Genomic DNA, 23,125 nt, shown 5'->3' with positions numbered 1-23,125 from the left:
TAAGAAAATAGACTAGTGATAGATACCCTTTTCTTGCGTGCATCTGTGGGCACTCTTAATTACTGGGCCTAGCCTTAACCTTTATGCACAGGCTTGCACTATTCTGTTATTCACAGTGCTCTCTTTCAGGAACACTGTTCATGGCAGAATGTTTGCCTATTGGCTGCGGGGACAGACTTCCTGCAGACCCTAAGTAGGGCTCGCTGTTCCAAGTGAACGCCTGCAAGAAATCTGTCCATGCACCACTAGAGGGAGCAAGGGGGTACAGCCCCTTGAATGCTATCACAGTTTCTATTTGGACCCCCCTGCTCATGTCTGCCTATGAGCCATGCTAGATGGGTGATTCAGAGAGGGAAGTGTCAATCAACTTCCCTCACTTACTCCTGTTCCTACATGGGAATTACAAGTGTGGGGATTCAAATTAAAGTGTTCCAGGCAGAGCGATGAGAGAATAGGTGGCAAAGAAAAGTAAGTGTTATAAATAACTCTGTGAATTAGTGGCTGTGTTAATGTGCATAACTTTGTGAGTGTGTATGTTTTTGTGCCTATATATGGATTGGAGTGTATGTGCATGTGTTGATGCAATATTTATGTGTATGTGTGTGCAGGAAGTGAAGGGTAGGTAAGGTGGAGATCAATGCCAGAAGGGTGGGTGGGTCCAGTGTAGTAGGTGCTGGCAATGTATGTTGGCAGTCCAAACATATTTTGGGTAGTGGATGAAGGACAATGTGATATAGGGCAATACTTGCATGTTTATATTTACACACATCCAGCATGAAAATGTCTTCTTAAAATGGTAATGACATATTTTTGGGCACAGTTACATGTGTGTGGTCTTGCAGTAGCAATATGCCAGAATTGAACACAACAACATCAGTGTGTTCTTGTAGTGGCAAAACTGGCATGAATTGGCAAAGCCCGGAAACCACTTCTTGTAGTTTGAATATTGGAATTATTTGACATAACCAACATGAGCGTGTTTTACAGTGTCAATGCTGCCATATATTGGCACAGCCAGCATGAAAACATCTTCTTAGAATGGCAGTACTAGCACTATTATGCACAGCCAACTTGAGTGTGTTTTGCAGTGGCAATATTGCCATATGTTAAGAAGCCCAGCGTGGACACATCTTTTTAAAGTGTAAATATTGTAATCGTTATTTATAGTCAGAATGTGTATGTTCTTACACTAGCAACACTGGTATATATTGGTACAAACCGCATGAAAACATTCTCTTAGAGTGGCAACATGTTCATAATTAGTCACAGTCAGGATGAGCGTTTATTACTGTGGACATACTGCCACATATTAGCACAGCCACCATGTATGCAACTTTTTATAGTAGTAATATTGGCATTACTGAGAATACCCAACATGAGTGTATTATAACAGCCGGTGCTGGCATATATGGTCAAAATGAACATGACAATGTCTTATAAAATTGTCAATCCTGGCATTATGGGGTCAGTCGATATGGGTATTTTCTTACAGTTGCAATACTGGCATTTATTGTGAGCACAGGAATCATGAATATGAGTTTGGAAGCACTGCAACATAATGTGAACACATGCCTGATACATGTGTTTTGCAGTAGCAATGCATGCTGACATATATTGTCGACACAGGCCTCAGGACATGGGCTTAGAGTGGACATGCGGGATTATAATGTGGACACATGCATCATGAAAATGGTTTTGAAAATAACTCCAGTGTAAAGTTGGTGACTTGTCATCTGTTGTACTTGTTTAGAACCTGTCGTAAACTGTAGAGCTTTTACACACATTTTAACAAAACAGAGCTGTAAAATGCACAGTTTTAACCAATTTTTTAAAAACAATTCTCATTGGTAGAACACCCCTAACCTCCATCCATTTGTATGGGCTCCTACCTACAATCAGTCACTCATACTCATTACTAAAATGTTCACCAGCCGCCATTGCCAATGGTGTGTGTAGAGGATGCCTCTGTATGGAGACACTTGGGGCCTGATGTACAAAAAATGTAACACGGGATAGTCCATTGAAATATTTTTGGTAAATCAGGCCTTGGACTGCACTTGATGTCACGCATACACATGGCACCTGGACAGACCAAACAATCACTTCCTCTTTGCCAATACACCTAGGAGTAGTGGGTGTTGGAATAACAGCTTGGCACAGAATTGTCTTTGTCTCTATACTTGAGTAATGTGGCTAATGTTCAAACGAGGACAGAGCCTAGATTCCACTACTTGTAATATGTTGTCAAGAATCTTGGGGTGACTATCTTCGACACTTTCTATGGCCCCCAAGGTTGGTGCAGTTTTTAAGGCCAGACACTCCCACTTCCACCTCTGGATCTTGTGCAAGCTTCTTCCATTCTTACCTTGTCACCTGAAACCACTGTTAGAGGCCTCACTGGTTTTGAGCCAAACAGACTAGTGTAATGCCCAGTTTCTGTCTCAACCAGTGGGGTTCATCCATTGGTTGCAGGTGTTGCAGAATTTGGCAGCTCGAGTGGCTACTAATGCACCCTTTGAAGCCCATATTACACCTGTTCTGATCCCTCTCCACTGGCTTCCAGTGGCCAGAGGTGTGGAATTTAAGGCTCTTTGTTTAGTCCATCGGGCCTACTATCTTCAGTAGGCGCACTATCTTCGTGATAAGTTCCCCCTATCTCCCAGGTCCAGCTCTGCTAGTAGGTGCTTAGTCCTGGTCACTAGGTTCTGTCTGTCCAGAGTGGGAGGCCAGGCATTTTCTGAGGCGGCGCTTCACCTCGACCTCAGAGGCGCGTCCAATCATCTGGAATTTAGACGTCTTCTGAAGACATTACGCTATTAACCTGAATCTGGACTAGCTGTGACAGGTGTCTCCAGCGCCAAGATGCCCCAGAGTGAACAAGCGCTTTATAACTATGCACAATCTGGAGGTTCCAGTGTCGAACTCCAGCCGGCAGACTCAGCCTTTAATCTTTGCAATCAGTACATTAAATACCATAAAGATAGGATGGGGGGTGGAACGGAAGTTGGTTCTCCAGACTGGGTACAGTGGACCCCCTCTCACAGTGGCACAGCATATCCTCACTCCTCCACAGCACAGACAGAGCTCGCTCTCTTTGCCCTGGTGACTTTACGCTGCACTGCTCAGGAACGCACCCCGGTCTGGGCCCCTACTCTCAGACTGTTTGTGTTATTACGTGGCTACGCTGTTTTTGCACTGGCATATATTGTGCACAAGGGCATCATGGAAATGCTCATGCACACTGTTGGTGAATTGCATCTATTGTATTGGAGCTACCCTACAAACCGATTACAAACTGTCTAGCTTTTACCCAATAGTTTACAGAAAGTGTACTGTATAATGAATGCATCGTTTTAAACCTAAATAAAAAGTTCACCCCCCTTTGGTTGGTTTGGGGTCTCTGGTACGTTCATTCCCTCAGGCTTATTTCTGGGAAACGTTTAAACTCCTCCAATTAGGCTGAGACCCAGGCCAGGGGCATTGGAGCATGAATGTTTGTTTTAATGGTATTTTTGGGCAAAGCCAACTGGGTGAATGTTATTATGTAGGGGCTTGGGGGGATATAGCCCAATGGGCCAGGCAGAGTGGACACTTGCTTTCTGTAGCAATGCTTTTTAGGGCTAGGCCAATATGTGCGTTGTTACATTAGGAGGGTGCAAGCACTTGTGCAGTCAGCAAGTACGTTTTCTTACTATGGCATTGCATGTTTTATTGGAGTTACGGCAAAGTCACTGTGATGGCTCTTAAGGTGGACCATGAGTGGAGGCATTTGTGCAGCCAAGAAAACGGTTCCTTACAGTAGCCTGCGAACACCTCCTGACATCTGCTCGTTGTTTAGATGTATTTTGCTTTCTCTTTTCATAATATTTCCCAAATTCTTCCTTTTTTCCATTTCAGAATGTATCCATGTTAAAGCAAATGGGCTTTCCAGAACTCTCTGCAACCGAGTACAGAAAAGAGGTCCAAAACAAAATCGGGAACTACTGAATGCAGAAGAAAGCACCAGACTTGTTTATTTGTACACAACCTTTGGTTGTCTATGTTCCACACCAGAGGGGTGAGTAGTGGGGGAGGGTAGAGAGGAGAGCAGAGAGGTTCAGGAGAAGAGGGAACGGGAGATAGGAGGGAAGTAGAGATGGGCAGGGAGGGAAGGAGGGGGGAGAGGGTTGAAAAGCAGAGGCTGGTTCCCCACCTGACTCCCTTGCTCTCTGGGCTGGGCCTGGGTCCCCAGCTGTCTCCCTCAAAGAATTGGAGAAAGAGGGGGCAGTTGTGTGGGAGGTAGTTGGGCATAAAGTGTGGGCAGGTGGGGGAAGTAGTGTGGAGGGTAGTTGGGAGAAAAGAGGGCAGCTGGGTGGGGACAGATGGAAGGGGAGGCAGTTGGCGGAGAAGGCGGGAGTTGGAGAAGAGTGCAGCAAGGTAAGGGCTGATGGTTGGGCAAGAGATGGGGCAATTAGAGAAGGGTATGGGGCAGTTGCAGGGAGAAAGGGCACAGAGGGGGGAGAAGGGGCACAGTGTGAGGCGAATGGGTGGGCCGTTCAGGGAGAAGGCGCAGTTGAGGGAGAAGTGGGGTGGAAGCTGTTAGGGCAGAAGTGGGGAGGGGAAGTTGGAGGAGAGTGGGCAGTTCGGGCAATGGGGGTAGTTGGTGGAGGGGGGGCAGCTGGGTGTGGGAGGTTGGGGAAGATGGGGCAGGTGTGGGGTGTAGTTGGGGGAGAAGTCAGTGGAGAAGTGGGGTGGGCAGTTGGGGAGAAGTGCGGTGGGCAGTTGTTGATTAGGGGGAGAATAGGGTGGGGGCTGAGTGGAGTGTGTATGGGTGTGTCAATGTGTGAGGGGCTTAGGTGTGTGCATGTGTAGAGGCTACTGTGTTCTGCGTGTGTGTGAGGAAGCTCTGGGGTGTGATGTGTGTGGTGGGGATGCTTTTGTGCTGTGTGTGTGTGAGAGGAGGGTACCCGCATGAGTGTGTGTAGGCTGTGTGTGGGGTGGCCGTGAGTGTGTATATGTGTGAGGGGGGCTGTGTGTGTGTGAGCGGGACAAGTATAAGGGGGGTCCTGAGTGCCTGTGGGGGTGGATGCTCCGTGTGTGTGGGGATCTGGGGGACCTTGTGTGCTGAGGCTGGGTGTTTTTTTTGGGGGGGGCAGGGTGCTGTGTGTGTTCAGCTGATCTTGGTGCTGAAAGAGTAGTCATCATCTGGGGTGTTGAGGCTGTTTGTTGAGGGAGTCCTTTCCTGAGTGTGTCAAGGGAGGGATTTGCCTAAGACCTGTCGATGGATCTTGTCCGGCTCTGGGCCTTTTTTGGCTTAGAGTGCTGGTCTTTGGTTGAATATGGGGGTACTTAGTTGGAGGAAGAACACTGGTTAGGAGGTTGAAGGAGAAAGGTAATTATAATTGTTCTTTTATAACAAGCCTAATACCGTGGACCCGTTTCTAAACCTGAGCCTGGGATTCGAACATATGTTGCTATGAGTTGTCTCGCTTTCAAAACAAACGCGTTGCCCCTGAGCTATCTTCCCGGCTCTACAGGTAGGGGGTGGGTGTAGAAGAGGGTTGGGGGGGTCACACAATATGCTCTTATTTGTGAAATTAATAAATATTTAAAAGATGCACTCATTTACTATGTATAAAATAAAACTTTTAAACCAATTCTACATTTCGTGCGTCTATTATTACAGTGTGCCGCAGAGTACATTAAGGGGGGTATTTTTCATTAACCCAATTCATAAGCTACCAGAGAAACATCCTGGAGCGATTGCAACCCATTGTAAAGTTGTGATGGAGTAATTCTTTCGTAATCCACACCCATCCTAATTTTTTCATGGAGTCATCCTGGAGTAATACAAGATCATCAGTTTCTAAACAAGTCATCAGTAACTCATCCTGGAGTAGTTATTGGGATTACTCTAGAATCATCTCAAATGAAATCAAAATAAACCCCCGAACTGGCTGTGGGTTACTCCAGAATGATTCCAGGAACATCTTTCTTTTTGACTTGGGATCCTATTTAGATGTTGCAATTGTCCAGCACTCATTATTGTGAGGTGTTTATGTATATTCAAGACTATGCCCAAGAAACTGAGTGCCCATACAGCACGTGCAGTTGTACAGCACGTGCAGTTGATGTCCGAGTAGCGCTGTCATTACTACATCTTGTTTCTACTTTCTAATAAATCCTCTATGGATTGCAGCACGCAGGCACCTGGCTGTTCCCAGATTATTGAAAAGGAGGTCTAATGCAGTTTTTACTCTATTGCACGCATGCACATGAGAGATCAATTCAAGATCGAGCTCATGGGCACCCTTTCAAACTATAACAATATCCGTCATAGTTCCATTTACACGAGGAAGCGCTATACTTTTCTTTGTATATTATTTGTCTCGTTAGCGTTTGGAATATAACGCTTGCACCCACCATGTGAAAGAACATCTATTATCCTTCTGTTCCAATGTTCTCGAGCGGCGTTCTTGGACGTAAGGGATTGTTTATACATTGACGCGTATGACGTAATGTCTGTGTGTTTGACATCTTGGGGATTATTTAAACACGCATTGTTCCAATCTTGTCCGTGCACACGTGGGCCGCGGAGGCAACGCTGAGCCTGGGAACCTCAGCTAATATTTGTAAGTAGCCTTTGTTTTTGAGATGGCTGACAACAGGTGGCGTTCAGTTTGCCAGCGTGTGATTTATGTTACTAACGTCCTCCATATTTGCACTGTTTCCTGCTTCAGCATCGAACATTTTATAACATTCAGTGATGCTTTGGGAGTTTTAGTAGCCAGGTCACGAAACTGGGGGAGATGCTACAGCTGGAAATAAAAAGCAACCATTGGTAAAAGCCAATCATTTTGGCGTTTGCAGTTTATTTCGTTTTGCATTCAGAGGCATGTTGTAATTTCTAGGTATGCATACTTGCCAACATGACCCATTCCAATCGGTAGGTGCTTATCTAGTCCTTGTTTTTTCTTTGCATTCTGGGACCTGTAGTTCCACTTTTCCCACTATAAAACTCGGACAAGTCCGAGAAGGCAAAGAAAAAAACAGGACTGTGTGAGCATTCACATATTGGAATGGGACATGTTGCCGAGTATGGGTATATAGTGTTAGTGTTTGCAGACGGATGCAATTAGCCTGTCATACAGAAGTGTTTTTCTTATGTTACGTGCCTGCACACACTACCTTGCTGTCATGTGCAGGTGGGTGTGGGCAAGGGTTAGCTGGGTGCGGGTGGGCAGGCATATTCTTCTCTGACACGGATTTGCTTCTGCTCTCCTTCCAGGTAGCATTTGTTTCGCACCACAAGTAGGCACTCAAAGAAATAACATGTGTACAGACTGACCAGGCAGAGTCCCATGTGTTGGACAGACAGGACATACAAAGAAAAGGGTTTTGGGGAGAAACAGATATAGGTGCAGATGGAGTGCATACACTCATGCAGAGCGGCTCAGACTGCGCTGCATATATCCAAACGGGTGCAGGGCGTGCTGGAGCCCGTAAAATAATCCAGTGGGTAGAGTGCTCGCTGCTGTGATCTGTGTGTGATCTGCAAGCAGCAGGGTCGAATCCCTGCAAGGTCGACTTAGCCTTTCATCATTCCGAGGTAAATAAAATAAGTGGTAGTTTTGATCGGGTAACAATAATAGGATACAAAAATGTTATATGTAAAGCACTTTGGATAAAACCACTATATAAAATTAAATATGATACATTAAAAGTGGTGCAGTGCCGCCAGGTGTTCACAATTGATTGGGCTGCCCCTTTTGGGGTGGGACCAAGCCTGATTCGCATTGGGTCTTTTCCCTTTCTGTAATTACTTGGCAAGCAACGAACAATGGTTTGGAGGGTTACCCAGAGGTCCAGCCATCACCTCTTTAGTTTTGCATAAGTCACCCCAAGTGGGACAATTATGCCCAGGCGTCTGTCCTGAACGTGCTGGGCCTAGAGGTACAAGCTACTCCTCCAGGATGACAACCAATGAGGACAAACATGTCTGGGGATGATTGTGGTCTTGTGAAGAAGGGATGCAATCTAGCAGTTCGGGCTGGACTGCCCCTTTTGGGGTGGGGCTGGGCCTGATTTGCAAATGGTCTTTCCCCTTCTGTATCGCTGGGCAGGCTGAAGAACAATGGTCTGCAGGGTTGCTCAGAGCAATACCAGAAGTTAGCATTAATTCCAAACCTTCCAGCCATCACCTCTTGTTCTGCGCAATTGACATATTGCACACTATGCCATAGATAGACCCCTACCTAGAATGCAAGGAGAAAACCATGACTGTATGAGGAGATTTCACTTGCTCTTGTGCACACAAAAATGGAAAATATATGTGGATTGCATTTTCGAGCTCCTCACACATAGCGTGGGCTGCTCAGGACTCCTATATGCAACCAGTTAAAAACCAGCTGAGCTAACACATTGCAGCTTGACAGTGATTATAGGCATACTGTGCAGGCCATCATTCTCATACCAACCATGCTCATTACGTATAGTGTCATGGTATGCCACATGCTAGTCTTTAAAACGAAGGCATGTGGCGGCCCTAGTTGCATTCCAACCTTTCCCTGTTATCTGCACTCGGATCTGGGATGCAGAAGCAATGTCTAATTTATTGGATATTTATAATGCGCCTATACATGTCTTGCGAGGCGCATTTGTAACATTTTCTGGAAGCCGTATCAGTTCTTTTCGTTAATACTCCATGCCAGCATTATTCATACACGCGTTCTCAAGCATGTCATCCTAGACCAGGGATCTCCAACCTGCATGTTAGCAAGATTTGCGTGTAGTTGATGGCCAATAGGCAAGGGCTACTGGGGTGGCGATGTCCATCGGATGGTGATGTCCATGGGTATGAACATTTGTTCCAAGATTTGTTTGGGCAGTTTATTTGCTTTTTATATACAAAAGGAATAGCATTTGCATTTACCATGATATTAATAACTTCAAAAACATTTTTATTTAATTATTTTATGTTAGTAGCTGTCTCCTGAAAATTGTTAAGCATACCGGAATTAAGAAACCAATCGAGACATTGAAAGTGAAGGCTGGAGCTGCTGGCTTTCCACCGGTGCTCAGTAATCTGGTGTGTAGATTGCAACATCACTCAGATGCTGTCAGTTGGGATCAACGTCTTGATTTCAGGAACTTCATGTGTGAAAAAGGCAGTCACTGGGATAGGCAATCACATTGGATGATAGTGCAAATACCTTCCTTGCCATAGTGTTTGCACCGAACTACACACCTGACATGGCAGACATACATTCAGGACTGTTTTAAAAATCTCTTGCAACAGACGCAACCACAGCACCCCTCACAATTGCAGCATCTATAAAAGTACATTTGTTTTTCATACAACAATTAGCAACTTTAAAGGATGCCTCTGTACCAGCATTTGTATTGCAGCGTTTAGCCTACCATCTTTTTAGGATCACAGACAGCTTCCTATGGGAAACTATTTTCATAATGTGTGTATTATTGCAAAATGCCTCTCAAATGCACTTTTTTATTTCTAACACCTAATTACTTAATTCATAATCTTGCTTCATAAAACATAGGCTGAAACAGAGCTCACTAATCATTGTATTGTGTTATTTGTATTGAGCATATCCTCTGGGGAGCAAGGTAGAAACTTCATCTAGGTACAGATGTCAGTCTAGTGAACAAAAGCCAATACAAAATTAATGGAAAAGATATGTCTTAAGCCTCTTCCTGCAATGAGATCATTTTCCAGTTCCGGAGAGAGCAAATTCCAAGCTCGAGGACAAAGTATGGAGAAACACCTGTCTCCAGCATCCAACTTTTTGCACTATTCATTGGATTGCTTCCGTAAGATTTAAGTCTAACATAAATGTGGGTGTCGTCCATATAAGAGTGGAAGAGTGGTAGCCAAGTTTGAATTGGGAGAAAGTGTTCAATAAAGGACTAATATAGATATTAAGTAAAAGCAGCGAAAGAGTGGAGCCTGCGGTACTTCGAAATGAACAGGCAGAGATTTAGAGCAATAACCTCTCATTATCACATCTTGGTTTGGTTGGAAAGAAACAGAGAGAACCACCTTAATGATTCTCCAGAGACCCATGCAACATTGGCCTGCCGAGAGATGAGGATGTCAAAACTGTATCGAAGGCTGCTGATAAGTCGAGCATGACCAGCATGCTGAGGTCACCTTCATCGGCAGCCCTGAAAATATCATCCCAAAAGGCCATGAGCGCAGGTTCGGTGCCGTAATTGGGTCGGAACCCTGACTGAAAATTATCAAGTATCCCATGGTCATTGACAATGTTTTGAAGTTGTAATATAACAACTTTCTCAAGAATCTTAGACGGCCACACCAAGCCTACAATGGGGCGATAAATGGACAACAGTTTGTGGTCCAATGAAAGCTTTTTGAGCAGAGGAGTAAGAAACAACCTTTTAAGCTATGTTGGCACAATGCCTTGGTCCAGCGAAACATTAACAAATTCAATAATCAATTCACACATGGAGCTGGCATGCTGTTTGGCAAGAAAGGTCGGGAAGTTGGTCATAATTAAGATTTGTGGGTTTTAGTTTGTCAATTAAGGTGCATGTCCTTGCATTGCTAGCACATGTAATTTTACATTCCTCTTTAGTTTATAAATGTAAGTGGACACAAGTACCAGAATGCAGTGCTGGCAGGAGTCTTCCACATTTACTTCAATGTATTGGGAAAGTCATAGAGGTGGGAGCCTCCTTATCATGGCTACTTCTACGTTAACCTTTAATACATGTGGGATACTACTGCCTTAAAACAGAGAACTCTGTATCTTCAAATAACAAACATAATTCAGTTTTACCACAAACTGCAACATGTACCGCTAGATGTACCTTTTTTCTTGGAAGCGGGACTCAGAGATAGTTTTTTTCTAGAAACGCACACACTGAGCAAAAAAAGATTGCAGCTGTAGCTTTATTTGCCCATTCTGATTGAAAGCCTACAATTAGCATGCAAAGTAATGCTAACCAAAATAAATCTTAAGAAACACAGTGCAACTGAAATGATCACAGCCCCAGCTTTCTTTCACATGACATGCAGATTTATGAACCCTTTCTCTTTCTAATCAGGCATCACTTGTACTTATATGTACACAATATGCTGCTGCCCTGCGGTGGGAAGGGATAGGCACATTTCCTTACGACCATAAACCGCTACAGAAGCAATGCGTTGCATGAAGGAAAGGAGGTGATATGCATTGCGCACAGTACTTGTCTCCTACATTGGGTGATTGCATGAGGTGGAAGATGGAATGTTACTCTTGCAACCATTTCTTCTTTTAACATTGTTCCCCCCTCTTACTTTTGACACCTTATTGGTGGCACTGAGGAGTGGGGCTAGAATGACCCATGTGACATGTTTGGGAAGAAGTATGGGTGGGATTGCTTAAACAAAAATGGGCATAATTATGTTTTGGCAGCATGAGCTTTCAGGGGCGAGATGTGGGAGGGGAATTACCAACTTCTAAAGGACAACTCTCCATATTGTGCCGCTACTCTGCCTTGCACGTTATGACAGCAGGGCTATGCTGTGTTAGGAGCAGCTGAGGGCACACACGGGCAGAGCTGACCACCTGCAAAGCAAGGATCACTTTGCAATACCTGGAATTAAACTATGTGATTTGAAGCGAAATTCCTGATTAGTAAAAGTAATCTAATAAAAAACACATTGGTTTAAGTGGTGGAAGGACATTTAAAATAACAAGTTGTGCTTTTTCCTTGGCATGCTTCATGTGTTACTAGTTACAATGGCAACCAGATATTTTGTTTTCCACCGACCTTTCTCTTTTCCTCTTTTCTGTGGCAATGGTGTCGGCATTATGGTGGTGCAAGCGCTACCAAAATGTGCCAAAACCAGACACTGGATGGCCATTTATTTTTTAAGAGATTCCTGAAAACTTTACTCTTCACTAAATGATCATGATATCGGATGGCCTAATGGATTATTGATTTGTACAACCCTCTGAGTTAAAGTGCATGGCTATTTCACTGTAGTGATGTTAATGGGGAGTGTGCTATTGAATCATAGTGTGGAACGACCACTTATGTGGATTTGGTTATACAATTCACAGTTGACAACTTTCAGCGTGAATTATACATATTGACTTATTTTCTAGGTATTCTTGTATTTCTTGGGGCTTTTAATTATCTACACTAAGATGAATTGATATGATGAGCATTTCTATCCTACAGAAATGTAATTTAACACATGCAATTCATTGTTTTTGGAATGTAATTAAATAAATGACATTTATTACTTTTGTACTTCGTTTTTGAATTTGAGTAGCCCTTTTGCAATTACAGGTTGCTTTTGTCTTTTGTGCCTTCTGTGGATGCTGAAGGCTGGTGAAGAAATATTGTGGTAGCATTCATTTGAACCCTCAGAAATTGATATTGTTCAGATATACTTTGTACCAGACATTTTCTGTGGTGTCAGATATCTTTGTTTGATTAAATAGCACACCCACAATATAAGATTAATATTGTCATGACTCATAAACTATTGAGTTAACTCATAAGCAAATGTATCCAGTCCTTGATGAGGAACACAACATATATGGTTGTTTGAGGAGCTTGATTGTAATGGTACTTCAGTTAATGATGTGGAACACTTCTGGTTTTATTGACACATTCGGAGACACAGAATTTGCACAAATTGAATCCATCGCCAACCAAATAAATGGACTTATTCGGACAGCTGTGCACCATAAACCCTCAGAAGAGTGATGTGAATTGGAAGGGCTTCTTCCTCTGCTCATCCGGCCCAATATTGATAGTGCTCGAGCCCCAAGTCTTTCCGTAAACAAACCTCTGACCTGTGGGGGTGAAAAGTATACCAGTAGGTTATCCAAATGGCAAAGAATGCGTTTTACATCTAGTGGTTGACAACGCGATGTATACCTTATTAGACCAGGATGTGATTTAATAACATCCAGTGTGTGATATGCGTGAACATGAAGAAGTAAAAATGACTCCTTTAACAGAGAAAGTAATGTAAACAGTAAACATGAAGACATTTTAAACGAAGACTGCTCATACAACTACATGTATTAGTTTAAAGGGCTCAGAAAGATGACCCATTCATGGCAGTCTTCATAGGGTTCCATGTAATAAAGTCGCAACGAAAATGGCTGTTTTAAAAAGAATCTCGGCAAAAGGATGTGTTGTGGCCGCCGCAATCCATGTAATGGATTCGGGATACACCCCTGCAACCCTCAGATCCATTTTACCACGCAAGGGGAGTGGGAGACACCCCTGCAACCCTCAGATCCATTTTACCACACAAGGGGCGTGGGAGACACCCCTGCAACCCTCAGATCCATTTTACCACACAAGGGGCGTGGGAGACACCCCTGCAACCCTCAGATCCATTTTACCACGCAAGGGGAGTGGGAGACACCCCTGCAACCCTCAGATCCATTTTACCACACAAGGGGCGTGGGAGACACCCCTGCAATCCCTCTTCTCCTTGTATGGTATAATTGAAGCACTTTTACTGGGTCACAACACGTCCCTTTTGCCGCATTTTTTAATATAATCAGCAATTTTTTGGCAACCATATCACTGGATCCCCTTCATGGATGGTTTCTGATCATTAGAAAAGACTCAATTTGAAATATCTTAGCACATACCATGTTCTCCAAGGTCCTAGCCAGAAATACCCTGTGTACTCCGGTAAACGTCTTGTCAGCATAGAAGGACAACAAAATATTAGGGTACTTTTTAAATCACACATTGGTGAAATGGCAAATTATACTAGACGTGCACTGTATTGGGAAACCAAGTTTGAATTTAAATATGAATTCTATTTTGACCTGGTAACACAAGCTTATGAACAGTCACATCACAATTACAGCACTGCCGAACTACAAGTTTGGAGGTAAGTCAGAGGATAACCTCCAGCAGAATGTTGAAGGTAATTCCTCTGCCTCACTGCCAAAAAACGGCCAAATAGACAGAATTACTGCTGGCAGGAAATAACAGAGAAATAGAATTCAATTCGTTATTTATCTATCCGCTCTCTTAGTTATTTGAAGCCTATGCTATTGAACATGATATACAATGCACTAAGTTTGCGTTGAACCTATCTAGAGTGACAGATAGGAAAGCACTGGTATAAGCTGTGGCTAAGTACATACAGAGAGCTTGGCTACGTAGGAAGCATTTCTTGGACATTAGAACCTGTATTTTAACACACACACCTTTATAGGCTTTAATGCAGTTGAGATTCTGGCCTTTGGTTTGTTATTATGCTTCCATGATATCTAATGTAATAGTTGTTCTAGTGGGTGAAGCACACTGGGTCTGATGCTAAGTGTATATTTCCCAATAAGATTTTTATTATTGTGTATTGTATTCGATCATGATTTTTGAGAACTTTAGATTTTTTCTTATTGATTATTTATTGTAAACAGTATGAATGTTTTGTATATTGATGAACTGTGAATGTATATCTAATGACTTTCATGTCAAATCAAGGTATTTTGATGAGGATGATAACATCTCACTGCTTTATCTATGTGGTAAATAATTGCCCTCGAATTATGAAATGTATGTCTGCCTGCAGTGTAGGCAGATTGATCAGGTGATTCAGGATAGGTAGCAGATTTTTAAAGATTTTGCCAAGGACAAAATATCTTGGGGTCTATATTGAGGATGGGTATCAGTCTACAAGATTTACATTCTTCTAGGTCGATTACCAGTTTGGGTAAAACATAGATATTCACTTCTCTCGTACATCAAAAGGTATTTCCATCCTCAAGAAGGAGTCGAAAAATATGCTTAACAGGTCTAGTCCAATGGGAAACAATACTACTGTAAATGCATTGGGCCCAAGATACTTATTTAATGTCAACCCTTTTATCGTTAAAAGCATTTCCTCCTCAGACATTGATAGTTACAAGTCATCCATCTGTTGACTGGAGGACGATGTTTAAATATCTTCTCTTGTTATGAGGATATACGTTATTTTTAGACTATAAGGCTGTATGGCATTCCCTACATTTCTCAAGCTTAATATTGTACTTATAGTGGTTTGTAATGTCTTTGGGGGTCAATACGAGTTTGGAGGTAGCCATGGTGCTATTACCGTACGGCTGCCTCCAAAGACGTGTCTGGGTCCGGGTTCCTTGAATGGGGACTTACTGGGTCATTCCAACCTTGGAGGACCTGGTAAGTCCCCATTCAAAATACCCATCCCTGTTCCCATTTGAGCCCCCATAGGGCTCAATGGGAATGGGGAGGGAGCTAATAATGTGCCTGTTAATAAAGGGCCTGTTATTAGCTCCCTGGTCCCTTAGCGACTCCCGCTAAGGACGGCTGGTTTTACCAGCCAGCCTTAGCGGGACTTGCTAAGGGACCTCGTAATGCGTAACTAAGGGGTTAAAGGCACCGGGATCCTTACCGGCGCTGTTAACCCCTTACCACTAGCCTCGTAATGAGGCCCTTTGTCTCTTAGACCTCTAATGTAAGTCTTGACTTTGAGAGCGTAACCTAAAATATAATACAATGTATTGTACTCCTCAAGTGATCTTCTTTTCAGGTGGAGAAGTGCTCCTCTGCTTCTGCTATTCTCTAATGTGTACACCTGGCCCATAACCAACCTGGTAGTAGTGCTTTCTCTAATGTTTCAGTTTCTATAATTTGTATCCATAGCAGTCTTCCCGATTCTGCCATCTTGCTCTGATTATCGCCTTGAAGGAATCTCACCCTGCTCCCTCCAATGATTTCAGCTTCTTGTTAGCTAGGAAGTACCTGATCTGTTTATAGATCGCTTCTCTCCAAACCCCTTCTCTTAGCCGGGACTTCAACCTTCTCCAATGCCTTTGCCCCAGAGCTTTTATTTTTAAGACTGACCATTAGGAATATCATCTATGATTGTATAAAGTGATGTAGCCTATTTTTACCTCATCTCCTTTACCTTTGAGCACAGTGGTGATTACAAAAATAATTAATCTTAGCTTATGATTTATGTGAATGGGAGAACATGTTGTAATCCGGCATGGTTAGATATAGTTCGCTCCATGCATCAAGGAGCCATGCTTCTTCTAAATCCATACGCAGATGAGCTTATACCACTGTATAAGGGGCAATGTTAAATTCAGACTTGTCTAGGGCTGGGTCCCAGATTGAGTTAAACTCCAAGCAACAGGTTCTCCTTTGTACCACTGAGTGTCATTAGAAGCAGAGCTATCATACATGTATCCTGTCCAAACATTTCACACATTGATTACTTCAAAAGTGTTCACTGTCTTATCGTATTGTTCAGAAGCAGATATCCATCCTCCTTCCCTTTTATTATTTCTTGTAACTGGCAAGGGGTCAACAGAACAAAAGAAACAAATGTGAGATTGTCTAAGCATTGTATTCTGGATACCAACTAGGTTTTGGTTTCTAATGAGCAAACAATGTCTGATCTAGAATCTATACCCAAAGGTTGGTCTCTTATCAGATGTTGTACTTCGTTTAGGATTGTATCCTTAGCCCTTCCTTAACTTCCTTAGCATAGATCTGCCTCCATGCACAGATGAAACAGTCAATCATCGTCTCCATGATGCTAAAGGTTTCAGAGCATATATTCCTTGGTGGGTGCAAGAGGTCCTCATTGTTGGTCCTCTTGTACTCTCCTACCAGGTATCCCCACCCCTGTACCTTTAAGTCATCTGACAGAGATCAGACGACAAGCACTGCACTAGCAGTGTAATTAAGAGTACTTTAATGCCTCCCCTCTGGCTGAATTTCATAAATGCACCCTTTTAAGTTAGGGATAGCACCTCTCCTAGTCTTATGCCTCTACTATATCATTGGTCTGTTCTCTGACCCTTCTCCAAAAGCTTATAAGCATACAGCTGTGCTATGCCTCTTCACTCTCCTTCCTTTCAGTACTCACTCCCCTATTAATTTGGTTGTCTTTCTGGCACTTTCTCTCTGACTCCCCTTCACTCAGCAATGTCCTTGTCCTCTCCTCCCACCACCCCTTTTTGTTGTTCCTCCTCTGCTCTTCTTCCTCTATCTTTGTGTTCCTTCTCCTCCTATTTTCCCTCTCTTCCTCACACCACTCTGTGCTCTTCATCTCTCTCTCTCAATGTTCCTTCTCCTCCCCCTTCTCATCCTCTCTCTTCAGCCTTCCATCCTTTTCCTCCTCTTTCTTCATATGTTACTTCACCTCATCATTGTCTCTCTCTCTCGCTCTCTCTCTCTCTCTCTCTCTCTCTCTCTCGCTCTCTCCCTCTCTCTCTCTCGAGATTTCACCTCATTCTCCACTTGCTTTTCTCTGTATCAACAAACCATCTCCTAAACCTCACACTCCCTTCGCGTTTGGACTTGCTTTAATACCACAGTGGAAGTGTAATTTAGCTTGTGAGCAGGAGTCTTGCTGCATATGGGAAACAGTTAGGAGCAGGATCTCTAACTGGCGGACTAACTACAGTTTCTGCATTTGTGTTTGGAAGGGTTGCGGAACCTGCTAGGGCTTTACATACCAAGGAGATATGAACACAGAAGCTATCTTGGAGTTAGGCAACACTTCCTCCTTGGTCTCAGAACTCCAGGATAGTGCTGCCCAGTGATGTTGCTGAGTCTCTCTAACTGGGGGATTCGTGGACTGACTGTGAGCTCCCGAGCTCTTAAGCAGGAGTGACTCACTGCGTACGTCACAACCTCGACTTGTACACAATCCTGCCATTGGCAACTGCTAACTGCAGGGGTTGACACTGACTCAGAGAACCCCTGAGGCTCAGAAACCACATTGCTAGGGATGTGATGGAGACCCTTTACGACACTAGGTGTATCGCTTCCAGGCCAAGCATTATGGAGTGGGCAGTGGTCCCCATAACATAGAGTACTTATCCTCATCTCTCAGACCCACCAAAATGACTTTGTCACAGTCATTAATAACTAATGGGATGCATTTCCTCATTAACATCGAACATATTTGTGGATTAAGATCATGACCCTTGACTTTTTTACCCTGGTCAATGAAAATCAGTGTGCAGTGAATTTCCTATCTATAAATCACTTTTGGTCATATGGAAGTGACTGCATTTCCTGCTTAATGGCAAAGGATATCATCTAACATGTTAAGATCCCTCAACCTTTACTGTTTGAGTTCATGTAATAAGGAATTGTGCACACCATCCAAGTAGACATTCAGGCTACCCTGTACCTATTTGCTCTTGCTACTTCCCCAGGTGCTTCCATTTAAAACACCAGAGGATTTGTTCTGTAGACCGTGTGAGCATGCATGTGATGTGCACCCGCAGCATAGTCATTATGGGCCTCATTACGAGTTTGGAGGCAGCCATGGTGCTAGTAGCACCATGGCTGCCTCCAAACCGGGCTCCATTACCGGGTTCCTGCAATGGGGACTTACCGGGTCATTCCGACATAGGAGGAATCGGTAATTGCTCCTTCCAGGAACCATTCCCCATTCCCATTTGAGCCCCCATAGGGCTCAATTGGAATGGGGAGGGAGGTAACAACGGGCACATTACAAGTGTCCCGTTGTTACCTCCCACTTCCCCTCGCAGGACCCGGAAAAGACGTCTGGTTTTACCAGATGTCTGATCCGGGTCCTGCAAAGGGAAACTCGTAATAGGCGCTCCCGTCATGAAGGGAGCCAGTCCTGTACCGGCCCCCTTCATTACGGGAGCGCCAGGGTCGTAATGAGGCCCAATGTGTTGTGTTTTCCTTTCCAAATATACCAATCAGTACCTTCTTCACTCTTTTCCCACTGTCACGTGTTTTCACTCCAAGCCCTGTGTAGAAAGATTGAGCAAAGACATATGTGATGCAACACAGGTGTGTTTCAAACAAGTACGGTTTTTCTGTGTGAAGAGAGTGTAGAGGGGGAAGGGGTTGCATCTAATGCCTATAGTAACCAGGGAAAGATCTACTGAAACAGTAGAATTTGGGGTAGAGCCTTGTTCACAATGGCGCTGGGTTGTCAAAGTGATCAAAAATGCAGAATTTGTATATATTGACAAATGATTGACCCTGGGCAATAGTTGTGTTCTGTGAGGAACCTGAGGGAATCCTCCCATCTACTCCCCTTGGATCTTCTTCTTAGGTGGCCAGGGAAAGGCCATCTCTCTTGGATCCTAACCCTGGGGTTGGATATGCGAGGGAGGATCACCTTTGTGGGGAGACCTTGGGGAGTGCGATAAGGATGTCTTCAACTGTGAGCCATACCCTCTCCCTGCTTTCGAAGGGTATTGTCAGTCCTTATCCCTTCAATGCGCACCAACTGTACACGTCTTAATATGTCTTTAAGGCTGGGACAAGGAAGAGGCAACTAGGCGCAATGCACACTTCTAGTCAATTTCACCACTTTGATACTGGGGCAAGGAAGGGGACTATGGAGCAAAACCATTGCGAGGGTCAGGCAAACGACTTGCACCTGCAACCAATTGAGTGGCCACAGGTGCATAAAATGAGAGATCGTCAGAGGGAAAAAGAGAACCTGCTTGGTGAAAAAGACAGCTGCAAGGCAAGGAGCAGGCTGGAGAGGGGCTGGTGGAGAGGATGCTGTGTATTGCAGAGGGGTGGGATTGGCACTGTGACCAGAACGGCCGGGAGAAGGTCAGAGCCTCTGCAGTCCCCTCTGCCGCGTGTTCTTTGCTGGATCTGGGGAACACAGAAGACTCCGAATAGCCATGGGTCGCTGCAGCGAAGTTCAAAGGTGGCGAGCGCTGCTCACTGGAGCTAGCGACGCGTACCCAGGAAGCAAGAGAAAGCCGGAGAACAGAAGGATAGCTCCCGGAGGAGCAGCTGAGCGCCGGTGAGTGTGAGAAAGGGAACACCCAAACCGGGCAATCCATGGGCAGAAACTGGACATTTGCTATTACGGCTCGAACTGAAAGTTCTAAGAATGGGTTTGGAGGCTGAACGAAGAATATTGAATAACACACTGCCAAGTATTTTGTAAAATGCAACTAACATTTATTGAATGCCGAACTAAAGAGAAGATATGGAAATTATTTGAACTTACAGCAATAGTGGAAAGTGAATGATGTGCCGTTATGAACACAGTGAAAACTGTAAAAGAGTATTTATAAGCAAAACTAAAGCCCGTAATGAGTATTTATGAATTAAGTGAAAAGCAAGTGTGAAAGGCAAGTTGATGAACTTTAATGGACACTGTGAAAGCAAGGTGATGGAAGAGGATGAACATCACAAAATGAATTGAATACAAGTTGTGGCAAAGCCAAAAGCCTGTCAAGGAGCTAACTACAGCAAATGTTGATTACTGATAAAGGTACATGGAGAAAACCTGTGTTAGCCAAGGGAAACCAAGAGCTTCACAAAGTGCCAAGGGTTATCGGTTGCATGACCTGTAATGGGTGGACCGTCTGGTCTGACAACTCCGCCTAGACCGAGTAACCCCTACTTCGGAAAGAATCAAGGAAAGCGAAAAGACTTAGCTGTGTGGTATGACAAGTGCTGAAGTGAAGCAAATCATCTGTTTGAACTGTTAAAGAGTCTAAAGGATTACAAAGTTAAACATGAAATATCATTGAAAGTCAAGAGACTTTCACAAATTGTGTCAACAGCAGGATACGGCTCAACTGATACAAGTTGGGGAACCCTGAGATTTGAAAGGTTAAGTACCAGAGCATCAGACCCCTCAGTGGCTACAAAGGGCACTATGGTGTTTGATGTTTGTAGCAGTAGGCGCAAGATTATTCCCCCGGATGAAAGAAGACTGATACCCACTGATTTGATTCTAATTCCACCCGCTGAAACCTATATTAGACTGGTCTGGAATTGTTGCGCTAGCTGGGGTTATAGACACAGCCTTTAGAGGGGATGTTAACGTTTTTTAAAGAATCACAGAAAAGATCCCTTCCACATCCATAAAGGGGATAAGTTGTTCAAGGAGTGCTTAAGGGGGCAATGTTCGCTAGGATCAAGGAGGAAGTCAGGAAGGAAAGTCTCGATAGAGGCACCTGACACCCCTCCAGAACCTGAGCCTAGAAAGGTCAGAGAGGAAGAAAGTGAAACACTTCCCGACCTATCCTTTGGCCAAAGGAACGAACCATTGTTGGCCAAAGCCTTTTTACAGGTTACATTAATAGACTAAGGGCCTGATTTATAAAAGTGTTTCACGATGGCGCAATCTCTTTTTAAATCAGCCCCATAGACACAGCCAGTAAATTATGAACCGTAGGATTTTTGTGCATTTGCTGGAAAGAGCAGTGGTTGCAAGCGTACGTCTGATACCACCTCTCTTAGCCAATGCACATGAATCTCTTCCCTCATCAAATTTTCATCCAACCAGAGATGCTTGAATGTGCATTGAATTCCACCTGGTTTTTAAATATGCAAAAACTATGCGGAATGCAGAAGGGTGTATAATAAGCTGCACAGTTTTAACTATAATTGCTAAGTAGGTCATCTAAATGAGCACTCCCAGTGCAGACCAGTGCAGATCAATGTTTTCTCAAACGGGGCAAGTCAAGAGGGCCGTGAGAAAGGAGTGTCTTTTTTCTTTTTAAGGCGTGTACTTATGTATTGGAGAGACACCACGTCAGAAGGTGTATTAAGAACCCAATTGTTGTCCCTAAGAGTCATAAGCAAGTGCTTCTGGAAATAGCTCACTCACATCTGACAGGAGGCCATTCATGCTGACATTAAAACTTTTGTTCAGACTTGTGAGATTTGCCAGAAGGCTAGTACTCATATGCCATCACCCGTTCCCTTAAATCTGTTGCCAGTCATTGAAATTCCATTCTCAAGAATTGGTGTGGACATTGTGGGGCCCTTAGAAACATTGAAATTGGGGAACAAGTACATCTTAGTAATTGTGGATCATGCAACCCGATACCCAGAGGCCTTTCCCCTGAGAGAAAATACCAACCAGCACATTTTGAAACACCTACTACCTTCCTTTCTTCTATCGAGTAGGGTTTCAAAAGGAAAAAGGGACAGAACAGAGCTCTACATTTATAAGCAAACTCATGGGGGAAGTGAAACAGAGGGCCTCATTATGAGTCTGGGTTGCCGCCGGACTCTAACACCGTTTCTGCCGCCTGAGATCCCTGTGCCACCGGGACATTCCAAGTCCTGGCGGCCCAGGATATAAGGTGGTGGAATATGTTAGTCTCCATTCCCATCAAGTCTCAGAAGCACCAGCACCGTTAGTAATGGTGATGGTGCTTCCATGGCAACTGTGCCTACTGGGGCAGACCTGCAGCACGTAACAGAGCGGGCAGGCACAGTTGTAATCTGCTGATCTGGAAACGGTGCTGCTACGTTGTACCGCCACCCTTATTTCCAGACTGCTAGACTTGTAATAACGCCCAGTTGTTGCATATTACCATCTTGAGGACCTCAGTATCCTACCCACAGACAAATGGCCTTGTAAAAAGATTTAGGAAGACTTTAAAAACCATCCTATGGAAGTTAGTGGAAGAAGATGTCCGAAATTGGGATCAGATGATTCCATGGGCTTTGTTTGCAGTTAGGAAGACACTTCAGGCCTCAACAGGATTCTCCCCTTTTAGATTACTTTATGAACGAGAAACCCGGGACGTCCTACATATGCTAAGGAAAACCTGGGAGGAAAGAGAAGAGGCCCCAATACCACTCTCCCAAACTGCCACTAGAGTTAAGGAACACATGACGCCAGTTAGATCTTTGGTACAGATCCATATGGCCAAGGCACAAGAACAACAGAAAGCCTCCTATGATAAACCGGTTTCTTTGAGATCGTTTTCCATAGGCCAAAAGGTATTAGTTTTATTACCCACTTCAGAGGATATCTATGTGGCATTAACCATACGAGTTACTAGAGCAAATGGGACTAGATCAGGTTGGGAAAAGACATCCCAACCTGATCGCTGCCTAAAAACACAAGTCTACCACATAAATCTTGTAAAGGAGTGGAATGAAAATCCCTCCATGTCTAATGCCACCATTGTGTCCTGTTTGTTACCAGAGGATTCGGATAACACTTCCCCAATTCCACCCAAACTCAGTAACAACCAAAAGCAAGACCTATATGATCTCATAAGGCAATTTACTGACATATTTAGAGAAGAGCCAGGAAGGGTGAAGGATATTTATCATCATATCCGCACTCTAGAAGGCAAAGTGGTACATTTAAAACCCTACAGACTCCCTGAGTCCC

General features: G+C 43.9%; 1 protein-coding gene across 2 annotated transcripts in view; it reads right to left on the bottom strand.

Moving 5' to 3' along the window:
* Positions 1–12,595: 12,595 nt before the first annotated feature.
* Positions 12,596–23,125, bottom strand: part of LOC138510612 (ciliary microtubule inner protein 2B-like) — a 169,898-nt gene continuing 159,368 nt past the window's right edge. For both annotated transcript variants that reach the window (XR_011280421.1, XM_069626397.1), the window contains one exon: positions 12,596–12,812. Coding sequence is in view for 1 of the 2 variants with exons in the window: in XM_069626397.1 (XP_069482498.1) it covers positions 12,712–12,812 (101 nt within the window). In the remaining variant the exon portion in view is untranslated. The remainder of the gene's footprint in view (positions 12,813–23,125) is intronic.

Source organism: Ambystoma mexicanum, chromosome 6p, assembly GCF_040938575.1.
Source record: "Ambystoma mexicanum isolate Mex_15411 chromosome 6p, UKY_AmexF1_1, whole genome shotgun sequence".
Lineage (NCBI taxonomy): Eukaryota > Metazoa > Chordata > Amphibia > Caudata > Ambystomatidae > Ambystoma > Ambystoma mexicanum.
Note: the sequence above shows the minus strand (reverse complement) of the source record. Positions and strands in the feature narration are given on the sequence as shown.